At 47.2% G+C, this 10,877-nt stretch overlaps 1 protein-coding gene across 1 annotated transcript in view; it reads right to left on the reverse strand.

Moving 5' to 3' along the window:
* Nucleotides 1-720: 720 nt before the first annotated feature.
* The window catches only part of MARCH4 (membrane associated ring-CH-type finger 4), a 61,291-nt gene continuing 51,134 nt past the window's right edge, over nt 721-10,877 (reverse strand). Inside the window, exon 4 of the mRNA XM_018552569.1 lies at nt 721-1,210. Coding sequence (XP_018408071.1) covers nt 846-1,210 — 365 coding nt within the window. The 3' untranslated portion in view covers nt 721-845. The remainder of the gene's footprint in view (nt 1,211-10,877) is intronic.

Below are 10,877 nucleotides of genomic sequence, written 5' to 3' on the forward strand. Positions count from 1 at the left end.
CTCCTATTGTTGTTGTTTAACCCTTTCCGCTTTCGTACACTGTTCCCTGCCCCCCAGGCCGAAGATAAGTTTCCCAAGCACCCCTCTGTCGTTACTAACTATACCAATTTTGTTTGTTCCGTGCCCTTATCAAACGGCGTAGAAAATTGACTGCGCTAGACCCCGGCAGTAATCTGTTACGCTAATGGTGATCAGGGTGAATAATTATCGCCCGGGGTCAATGAAACTAAAGAATGTGAAAGGCAAGATTAAGCAACAAGCGCAAAAGCCTCTACTAATGAATAGAGAGGGTAATGGAGATTCGCGCCTGCTTGGCATTAAATCGCGCATTCTCTCTGCAGTCCTGAAAGATTTAGAGATGGGAAGGGGGGGGAGGGGGCGGTAGAGGAGGAGGCGAGATTCGATTCCTGATGGAATTCTTCAAACATCAGGGGATTTTGCTAAATAAAAATAAACACAGCCAGACTCAGATCCTCAAGTCTCTTTTTTTTTAATGAAAACACTTCATAAATTCCCCTTTGTGCTTGTGTGGAACTGCTGAACCTGCAAAACAGAAACCAACAACGCGGTGGACGTGACACGGCGGCCATTTTTGATGTTCCTTTTGTTTTTAGAGGATTTGGTGACAGCAGGACCTTTGAGACTGGATGGGTGCAATGGTCATGCACGAGCGTCCTTAGTCAGTATTGCACTTTATTTAAAAAAAAAAAAAAGGGGACCATGGACCGGACCAGCCCATCACTTTCCTCTGTCGCCTTCCATCTTGGAGAAGGTCCAGCTGAGGCCTAGTGTGTTAGTTGTGAAAGAAAGGCACGCATTTGCCAGATAAGGCCTCCGGATTTACCTCAGACTGTGGTGACTCTCATGACAAACTCTCTGTTGGCGTTAGATCGGCTTCTCTGTTCGTGTGGTCTAAGATGGCTGAGGATGTGAAATAGGGTGTACGCACAGTGATGGTCCGACAGGGTACCCGCATGGCCGTTACTATGGTTACCGCTGTCAACGGGGGTGGAGTTATTGGCTGTACCAGCCGCGGTGGCTGAGTTATTGGTTTGGGAAGAATTGCGCTCGCTAGGCCGGTGGGACGTCCCCAGTTTCTGGTCCTCCAAGTCTTTTGATTTGTCGTAATTGAGGATCTTCCACTGTTGGTTGACGGCCTGCCATCGTTTAAATATCCTATAAACAGAAGGTCCTTCGTGAATGATCAATCCTGCAAACAAAGAGGATGATTAATACACCAAACAATTGCAAATGTTACAGCTGAATATAATCAGATTGATTAATAATGACAAAGAGAAATGACCGCAAGCTCAACTCTGATTTAACTTTACTGGAGTCACGTTAGTGAAAATGGTAGATACGGAAGTAACAAGGTAGGAAGAAAGGAACGGAGGAAAGAAGGAGGGAGGGAAAAACAAAGGAAGGAACAGGCCGGGGCTGCCACTAGGCAAACTAGGCAGCCGCCTAGGGCGCACTGCTGTCTAGGGTGCAGCCTTGACCACTTATCCCCCCCAGGGTACTGCCCCCCGTCTATTTCAAATTGCAAAAGCCAATAGCAGGCTGGCTATTGCACCCACCCACTGAGCAGAGGAGCGGAACTGAGAGATAGTTTTCTTTCTCGGGTACGCTCCTCTGCTCAGTGGGTGGGGTTTCAATAGCCAGTCTGCTATTGGCTATTTCAAATTAAAATAAGCACTAGCAGTCTGGCTAATGCTCCCGGCTGCTTACATGCATCTGCAGAAGCTACCTGGCAGGAGAATGGAGCCGCCCTGGGGGGGGGATTGGGGGTTGTGCCGTGGGAGGGCAGTGCAAGTAGCTGGTCTTGCATAGGGTGCTAAATAGTCTAGCACCGGCCCTGGGAAGGAATGAAGAAGGAAAGGTTTGAGTGAGGAAGGAGGAAAGGAAAGATGAGGGGAATGAGGAGGAAAAGAAGGCAGGAAGGACAAAATTAATGAGGAAAGAAGGAAGGACCAAGGAACAAATGGAGCAAGGAAGGAATAAAGCCATTAAAGGAGAACTATGAGGTGAGTGCTTTTCACTCAGCCTCATAGTTCTAGCTGACCTGTGACAATTAAACTGTCACAGGTCGGCTCAATAGATCGGGAAGTGAACGAACACTTACTGTCGCTCGCTCACTTCTCGATCCTGTCACTGCAGAGAGCCGTGACTGTCACTCATGGCTACAGTCCATGTACCCATTGCACTCCTGACCGCACGTCCAACAAAGTATCCTGGGTGCTCAGTAGTCGACGGATGGCCACCGTCAAAGTAATGCAGAAAAGAAATAGACACCGGCACTCCAATAGTAAATCGATTACGTCTATTTATTGACGTACATCAAAAGCAAAATAACACACTTAGTGTCACTCATGGCTCCCTCTAGATAGGCAGAGCCAGCTGTCACTCACGCAGCTGGGTGGATCCAGACAGTAATGTCAGGATCCGTCCCGGCTGCGGCTTTGGGTGACGGGAGGACGCTAGTTTGTGTCCTCCCGTTACTCTTAGGAGAAAAGCCCTGACCCCATAGTTCTCCTTTAAGGATATAGGGAGGGGATATGGAATGAGCAAGAAAATGAAGAAGGAATGCTGGATCAAGGGTTCAAGGAAAAAAGGAAGGAAAAGAATGAGAGCCATTCACACCAGCTGCTGTGCTTAACTTTATTCAGCTCGCACCACCACGTTCCCACCACAGCGCGGTGGTGTGAATGGTGTCCATCCATGACAAGGCAAATGCCCTCGTCTTGTGTTGTGTTGGAGCAGTGCTGGAAAAAATGGCCAGCGCAACCCCAACGCATTTGCTGTGAATTCACCCTAAAAGGTAGGATTGAAAGGAAGAAGTGAATGAGAAAGGAAGGAAGCAAAGAGAATAAAGAAGGAAGGAGGAGCAAAGAAGGAAGGAACAAAAAAGGAAATGAAGGAGGAAGGGTTTGAGGGAGGCAGGAAACAAAGCAAGAAGTAGGGAAAGAGGAAAAAAAAGAAGCAACAAGGAAGGAGAAAGGTTGGAAAGGAAGCAGGGAAAAGGAGGAAGGGAAAAAAAAGAGAATGAGAAAGGAAGGAATAAGCAAATGAGGGAAAGATGGAGGGAGGGAAGAATGAAGCAGGGAAAAGGGAAGGAAAAAAAGAAGGAAGGGAGGAAATTAGGGAATGAACAAAGGAACAATGTAAGGAAGAAAGGAGGAAACAGAAAGCGAAAAGAGGAAGGTAAGCAGGAAGAATTAAGGAAAGAACTAAAAAGGAAAGGAGGAAGGAGACAAAAGAAGATAGGAACAAAAATGAAAGAAAGGAGGAAACAAGGAAGGAAGAAATGAGGAGCAGAGGGAAGAATGAGGAAGGAAAAAATGGAGGGAATAAGGCAGAAAGGAGGAAAAAAAAAACGAAAGAAGTATGGGCTTGAGGAAGGAAGCAAGGAGGGAAGGAAGGATGAAAGAAAAGAAAGAGGAAGGTTCGCGGTAGGAAGGAAAGGAAGGAGGAAATGGCAAAGAAAGAAGAAAAGGGAGGAACTAAGGACAGAGAAATTAAGGCAAACAAGAAGAAAGGCGGGAGCGAAGAAGGAAAATATAAAGAAGGAATGAAGCAGAAAGGGTTTGAGGGGGGCAGAAAATAAAGCATGAAGGAGGGAAAGAAACAAAGAACAAATAAGGAACAAGAAAGGAAGGAGAGGATGAGGAAGGAAGGAAAAGAGGGAGGGGAAAAGGAAGGCAATGGGTAGGGAAGGAACAGAAGGAGAAAACTGGGAAGGAAGGAAGGTAGGAAGTAGAAAAAGGGGAAAAAAGAAGGTAAAGAGAGAAGGAAGAAATTATATTTCTTAATCTTCCAGCTACTACAAAAAAGACAAGGGGGTTCTTTGACAAGAAGACATGTCCATGACAACAGAATAAATTCAGCAACACTGGACAAAGGCGGCCAATTTACAGCAAAATTCTTCCCCAAACAGCCAATCAAATCACAGGGAATCTGATCCCTCATTATAAAGCTATATTAAAGTGTCAGAAGAACAAGAATATTGCCCATAAGAGCCAATGAACTCTCTGTTATATTTTCGAATCCGCCTTCCAGGCAGAAACAGCAGAATATCAATGATTGCTCAGAGCAACATCGTTATTGTTCAGTGTATGTTTTTTCTTTATTGAATAAATGTCCAATATGAACAGAAATCAGAAGTGGTGCAAATATTCGGTGTACCTTCAGACACTTTATACAGAAAACCCATTGATGTGCTTTATGATGGCTTATAGAAAATCAGAAATCCTGTGTACACAAGCAATGCAGACGAGCCTCACAACCCCAATATGGGAAACAAAGGGTGCGGAGTCCCTGAATGGAATCAGCGGGATGAATGGACTCAGCCTCTCTGTATTCCTTTTTCCTTTTCAGTACTTCAAATTAAGTATTGATTTGCTGTGCGGAGATCAGAAAAGAGCAGAATGAGCGATGGAGGGGGAAAGCGGCTGCAAAAATGATTTGAATGTAGGAACCCTCACAATGAGGTAATGAGACAATATGGTTTTCTGTAAATTCATGGATATTAAATAACAATGTGGACAAAAATTGTTAGTAAAGTATCACATTGCATAGCACACGTCACCTCCCCCTCCTTCTACAACTGCAACAAAACCCATAAAACAAGTAGTGACCAAGCTATGGCCTGCCCCCTCATGCCTTCTGTGCATTGCCATTGGCCCATTACTGTGTGAGTTATCTTACTGACCAATCGTGAGGCTCAGCAGGTGACCAGAGCCCCAGAGAAAGGATGTACAGCCGCTGCTGGAGCAAGTGCATGCGGACAGGAAGTGACTGAAAGAAGATTGAGAAAACCAGCAGCACTGAGATGTAAAATATTCGATGGAATATGTCAAATCAATATTTTATTTTTAAAAAACAAACAGAACAGGCAATTGTTTATAATGGGGATGCACCGATAGCGGTTTTTCAGGTTCGAGTACCAGTGCTTCCGCTGGCATGGAGCCGGCTTGCTGGGCTGTAGGTTAACTGTTGTTCCCAGTTGCTTCCACTTTGTTATAATACCAGTAACAGGTGACCGCGGAGTATTTAGTAGCCAGGAAATGTCACGCAACACCTGAATCCAATGATTTGGAGGGGCGTCCCAATACTTTTGGAAATATAGTGTGTACACACACACACACACATTAGCAATATACATTTCAGGCGCCCTATTACAATGCACAATGAGATCTAATGTAAGCATTACTAATATACTTAAATGTCATCTCCATCTGAACCTGGTATTCCGGTGTTATTTTACCACAAGCCAGTTAAGTCCCTTTAAATTACAATATACGGCTGGATTTGCGCTGCCCATACACACGGCGGAAGGAATTAAGCACTCGGCCTGTTTCTTGTGTAAGCTCCTCTAATTCTTTGTAAAATTCTCTGTCTGCATTATCAGATCTTCCCGGGGAGATAATTATTTTACCGTTTTACATTTCTTGCCCAAGTTGCGCTCATTGCTGGATTCCTCCATTTATTAAACACGAGGGGATTCGGCTCCTGAAAGGTCATCCGGCACAATACGGAATTCATTCACACGGTGCTGCGCGTCATTCTCTCCATACACTGGAGAAGCTGTTACTCTTTCGTGTGCTGTTTGGGCTACAAAGCTAACACTCGTCCCCGGGGAGGGGCCATGTTATTACCTGACAGTGAGTGCCTTCTAGAAGGAGAGAGGATCTGAGTGACAGCTGCGGGTGCAGGAACAATCAGGTCACATTGCAATCACATGGAGGCCTTGGTTGGCCTTGTGGGAAATCCGGCCCTGGTCACGACCCACCAGATGAGAACCAAGGCTATAGACTACACACTTTTTAAGGTAAATTGTAAGGGGCGGTGTTATACGGCGTACAGAAAAAAAATAATTTAAGATAATCTGAACTTATATTTATTTCTCAAAAAGTGGAGGAATGTTGTTGTTGTTTTTTTGTTTCATTGAAAAATATGTAAAATTCCCAGATGTATAAATAATAATAATAAGCCGGTGCGCAGCGCGTCAGTTATTCTGTTACGAGCTGTACGGCGGCTGAGCGATGACGGCGTATTGACAGGAACGCGATGATAGATGTCACAACATTGTAACAATGAACATCAAACAGAAGCCGCCGCTGTAGGAAAAAGTTACTTAAAGGTAATTAAACCCGCTAACGAGCGTCAGTGACGGAGGCGACGAGGCAGAGGGAGCTCACTTCGTAATCAGCGGACCTCCGTGCACGGGGGACCTCGGGATTAAATATCATTTATTCCCATGGACGCAATTCGCTGCTGAGGAGGCGGCGAGAGTTTCCTGACGGATCCGAGATGATTTCATCCAGAGGTATCTGTAATCTTACGCTTATTCTTCTGGAGGAGTGATTCCATTTTAAAGGGGACCTCCACTCAAACAATTCATAGTATATATATTAGGGATGCACTAATACCGACTTATTAGTATCGAATAATACCAATAATTCCATACTAATAATTACCAATAATTTTTTTTTCGGCACTCGCCAATACCGGTGCCTATATTATCAGCAAACCGGGCGGCAGATCATGAGCTGCCACCCAGCTTCCTGGTTGTCTGGGAGGCCGGTGTTCCATCAAAAGAACACCAGCTTCACTTCCCAAGGCTGCCTGGCTTGCTGACCAATCTAGGAGGCTGGACGGCTGGTCATGAGGTGCCACACGGCTTTCTGATTGGTCAGGAACCCAGGCTGCCTAGCAACAAGTGAAGCCGGCTTCTTAGCCAATCAGCAAACCGGGCAGCACGTCATGACCCGCCTCCCAGCTTCCTAATTGGCTTCACTTGTTGCTAGGCAGCCTGGCTTGCTGACCAACGGGAAGCTGGGAGGTGGGTCATGACGTACTGCCTGGTTTCCTAATTGGTTAGGAAGCAAGGCTGTCTAGTCGGTTTCCTAGCAAATCTGAAAGCGGGTAGGCGGGTCTTAACCCGCCGCCCAGCTTCCCTATTGGAAAGGAAGCTGGCTCCATGCTCCATCGGCAATGCGGGTCAGAGGGAGGTAAATATCGAAGCATTTGAGTGAGTACGAGTACTCGCCCAAGTACTCGGTATTGGTGCATCCCTAATAAATCTATCTATCTATCTATCTATCTATCTATCTATCTATCTATCTATCTATCTATCTATCAAGTATATACATTGTACACTGAGTGGCCAGTTTATTATGACCACCTGACGTTTGTAGGCAAATTAGCTATAATTTGGCGCTGAAGTTGCTAGAGGGCCAGACCATTATAAATATGGAAGCGGGTTGGTTACCACGACAGTAGAAGTGATTTGTTTCTGAAGATACGGGGAAACAACGCGATGTAACAGCCTTTGAACGTGGGATGATTGTTGGCGCTCGGAGCCATGGAGCGAGTATCAGCAAAACAGCAGAATTCGTTACATGTTCATGAGGGGCTGTTGTTAAAACGCCTTTTCCTGGAGGGTCATCAGCAGCAGTTCTTGATGCCCGGCATACCGTCAACAGGGTAGGGCAACAGGTTGCGGCTGCATCTACGCAGGTGAGCATGGCAGACGCATGGTTGCCACGGGCATCTGCTGCGCAGAGGCGGCCCAACGAAGTACTGATGGGGTGGTCATAATAATCTGGCCACTCAGTGTGTGTATATACAATATATTCCGTATTTACAATAATATAGAGCAAAAACAGATATAAAAGATGTAAACAGATACAAATCTAATTAAAAAAAATAACATAACACTGACCCAAGTTATACTGACCTATTCAAGTTTCCTTTTCAAAAATTGCTGATTTTTAATGTACGATTGTTTTAAATAACGATACTAAAATAAAGTTTAAGAAAGAAAAAATGTAACACTGAGGCCTCATTCACACGAGAATCAGCCGGCACGTACAGCTCTGTGCTGCGTGCACGGCCATATCGGGCAGCTCCCGGGAAGGACAGGTGCTGCGTGTGATTAGTACGCAGCCCCCATCCTTCTCTATGGGAATACGCGGCCGTACGCCGCCCTACACTCACCTCAAGTGCAGGTCCGTGCGGGTGTCCGTACTCGTACGCTGACGGGATCCATCTAGAAGTTTGTAAACTTACTTATTGAAGATGCCCATAGGATGGACTTCCTCAATGCACTGACACCATTTTACTCAGCCCTGTGTATACGCACTTCCTGGTGTCACCGATCTCACAGAGCCGGCCTTCTGAACTGCAACATCTGAACAATGTAACATTATCATTGCTTGCTGGGAGCAATGCATGATGGTATATGCGGTCTTGAGAAATGGAGATTGCATCACATCGAGCAGCAGGGAAAGAGACACAAAGCACACTGGGAGTCCAGGAAGTTGTTGGAAGTGATGGGGAGACGGAGAGCAGCGCTCACTATATAAAAGGGATTTCTTCATGTAAGCTTTGATTGTATTATCAGAAACATCTCCTCTATGTATTCCTATTACAAGGCTGATGTCATAACAGGAGAGGAGATGCTGCAGGGTGGAGAGGGGACCTGTAAGTGAAACGGCTGCTTAGAAAATGCAGGTCCCCTGCCAGACAGACCTGTGCTGTGTGGCAGAGCTGTGTAAACCTCAGGACTGGATGGACAGAAGTTCGGCTCCTTGTGCAGGTAAAGCGGCTCTCATACATGTATGTGGCTTGTTGCCCGGAGCTGAGCCATTGTGTCATTTGAAAGCCGACAAAGTAGCGGACGCGTTGCTGGAAGCTGGAAGCCGTTCAAGCAGAAAGCCATCCAGATGCACCTGCGTTCTCCCCGCCGCACGAAGGCTCCGCAAGTGCGCCATCGACAGCTGTCTCTCCGCCAGCACAGAGTCGCTTCTCTGCGGCCCGGCGCAGGACGCAGCCTCCGAACAGCTGGGAAGCATCTTCGGCTTTGAACCATAGACAGGAGGGGGGGGGCAGGGCTGCGCCTGGTCTGGCAGGCTGCCCTCACTCCGTGCCATGAGCCGGCTGGCTGTGGCTTTGTCCTGCACAATGGCGTATCGGGGACCTCATTGGCATCATTGATGCCGAATGAGAAGCTGGAAATGACACAAGTGCGCTACCAGGGAGTGAATGATGCAGATGTTCTGGATACGGATCTGACAGCTCCGGTGCTGGCGGGATTCTGAAGAGGCTGTAAAATGATCAACGATATCAGATGGATTAAAAGTGAACTCCGAGAAATGAGCAAATATTGTCCTCATACACTGAACTTCTTCCAGACCTGCGCAGTGATCCAGTGTGAGACTTCCTGTAATAAAGACCGCTCACTGCTGCTCTCTCTCCTTGTGCAGGGTGACTGGTCTTGTCTCCGCCCCCTCCTGTAATAAAGACCGCTCACTGCTAGGGTTGCCACCTTTTTATACAGTGAAACCCGAACACTACGGGTGACGTACGGAAAATTTGGGGGGAGAAATTTGGGGGAGTCGCGGCTTATTCATATGTTAATATCATAGTCAAGACTATTTTAAGTGGGGGGACAACAGCCCCAATCTTAATTCTGGTTGCCCCTGTCTGCCTGACATCTCGTGTCCGGGTTTCTGCTGCCATGAAACCCGGACAGAGCATTCAAAACCCGAACTGTCTGGGTTAATCCCGGACAGGTGGCAACCCTACTCACTGCTCTCTCTCCTTGTGTAGGGTGACTGGTCTTGTCTCCGCCCCCTCCTGTAAGAAAGACCGCTCACTGCTGCTCTCTCTTCTTGTGCAGGGTGACTGGTCTTGTCTCCTTCAGTTTCCTATAGTGGGTGGAGCCTCCTGGGCCCCTGCTCAGCACAGTCATGATGTCACGGCTACCTTTACAATGTAACAACTGGGACTGCAAAGATATTTGGTGCACACGAAGCAGATTTATATCCTTTGTGGCTTACAAGGAATGGATTTAAATGAAAGTTTTTTTGCCGGGTGTTCAGCTTTAAAACCACCCCGGGCCCAGGAAGTGCTTGATCAGTGGGCCATCATCTCTATTGGGGAGATTTCATCTCACTTCCTGTCCTGGTGACCACACAGGATGTAAGGGGAAATCCCCAATGGGAACACAGATGGCAATAAAAACGCATAGGGGATATTTTACAAGAGGTGTGCAGCCGATGCATTTCATGGCAGTCAACTTGCTCAGGGCTAGGCACATGGTCAATGTCACCTGGTGACGAGGGAGCATGGAGACGGCTTCTGTGCTAATCGGGAAGCCAGGTGGCGAGTCATTACACGCCGCCTGGCTTCCTGAATGGGAATTCTGGTATCGGTATTCGGTACTTATAATCAATACCGAAAAACTGGTATCGGTGCATCCCTAATTTTTAGAGTTTTATTGCCTGTTGATCCTACCAGCAGATCCCCTAACAGGGTTCTTTAACAGGGTGACAACGCAGTTTGTTCTGCAGTGAAATCAGCTGGCAGTGTTGTCACAATGGACAGGGAAGTCTTAGATGGACCTTTCATGACGGAAGGTAAAACAATCCCCTGAATGCAGTTTAGGGTCCTTGACACTACACACAATAAGCCCTCATTCACACGAGAATCAGCCGGCAGGTAGAGCTCCATGCTGCGTGCACGGCCGTATCGGGCAGCTCCCGGGAAAGACAGGTACTGCGTGTGATTAGTACGCAGCCCCCGTCCTCCTCTATGGGACTACACGGCCGTAAGCCGCCCTACGCTCACCCGCCCTGCATGTCCGTAGTCGTATGCTGACAGGATGGATCCTGTCTGCGTCCGAGCCGTGACACCCGCACCCGTACGGACCTACACTTGAGGTGAGCGTAGGGGGGCGTACGGCTGCGTAGTCCCATAGAGGAGGACAGGCTGCGTATCAATCACGTGCAGCACCTGTCCTTCCCGGGAGCTGTACGCGCGGGCCAATTCCAGTGTGAATGAGGGCTAAATGTATGCATGCATGGCCATCGTTT

This window comes from Nanorana parkeri, unplaced genomic scaffold (genome assembly GCF_000935625.1).
Source record: "Nanorana parkeri isolate BGI_ZX_2015 unplaced genomic scaffold, ASM93562v1 scaffold92, whole genome shotgun sequence".
NCBI lineage: Eukaryota > Metazoa > Chordata > Amphibia > Anura > Dicroglossidae > Nanorana > Nanorana parkeri.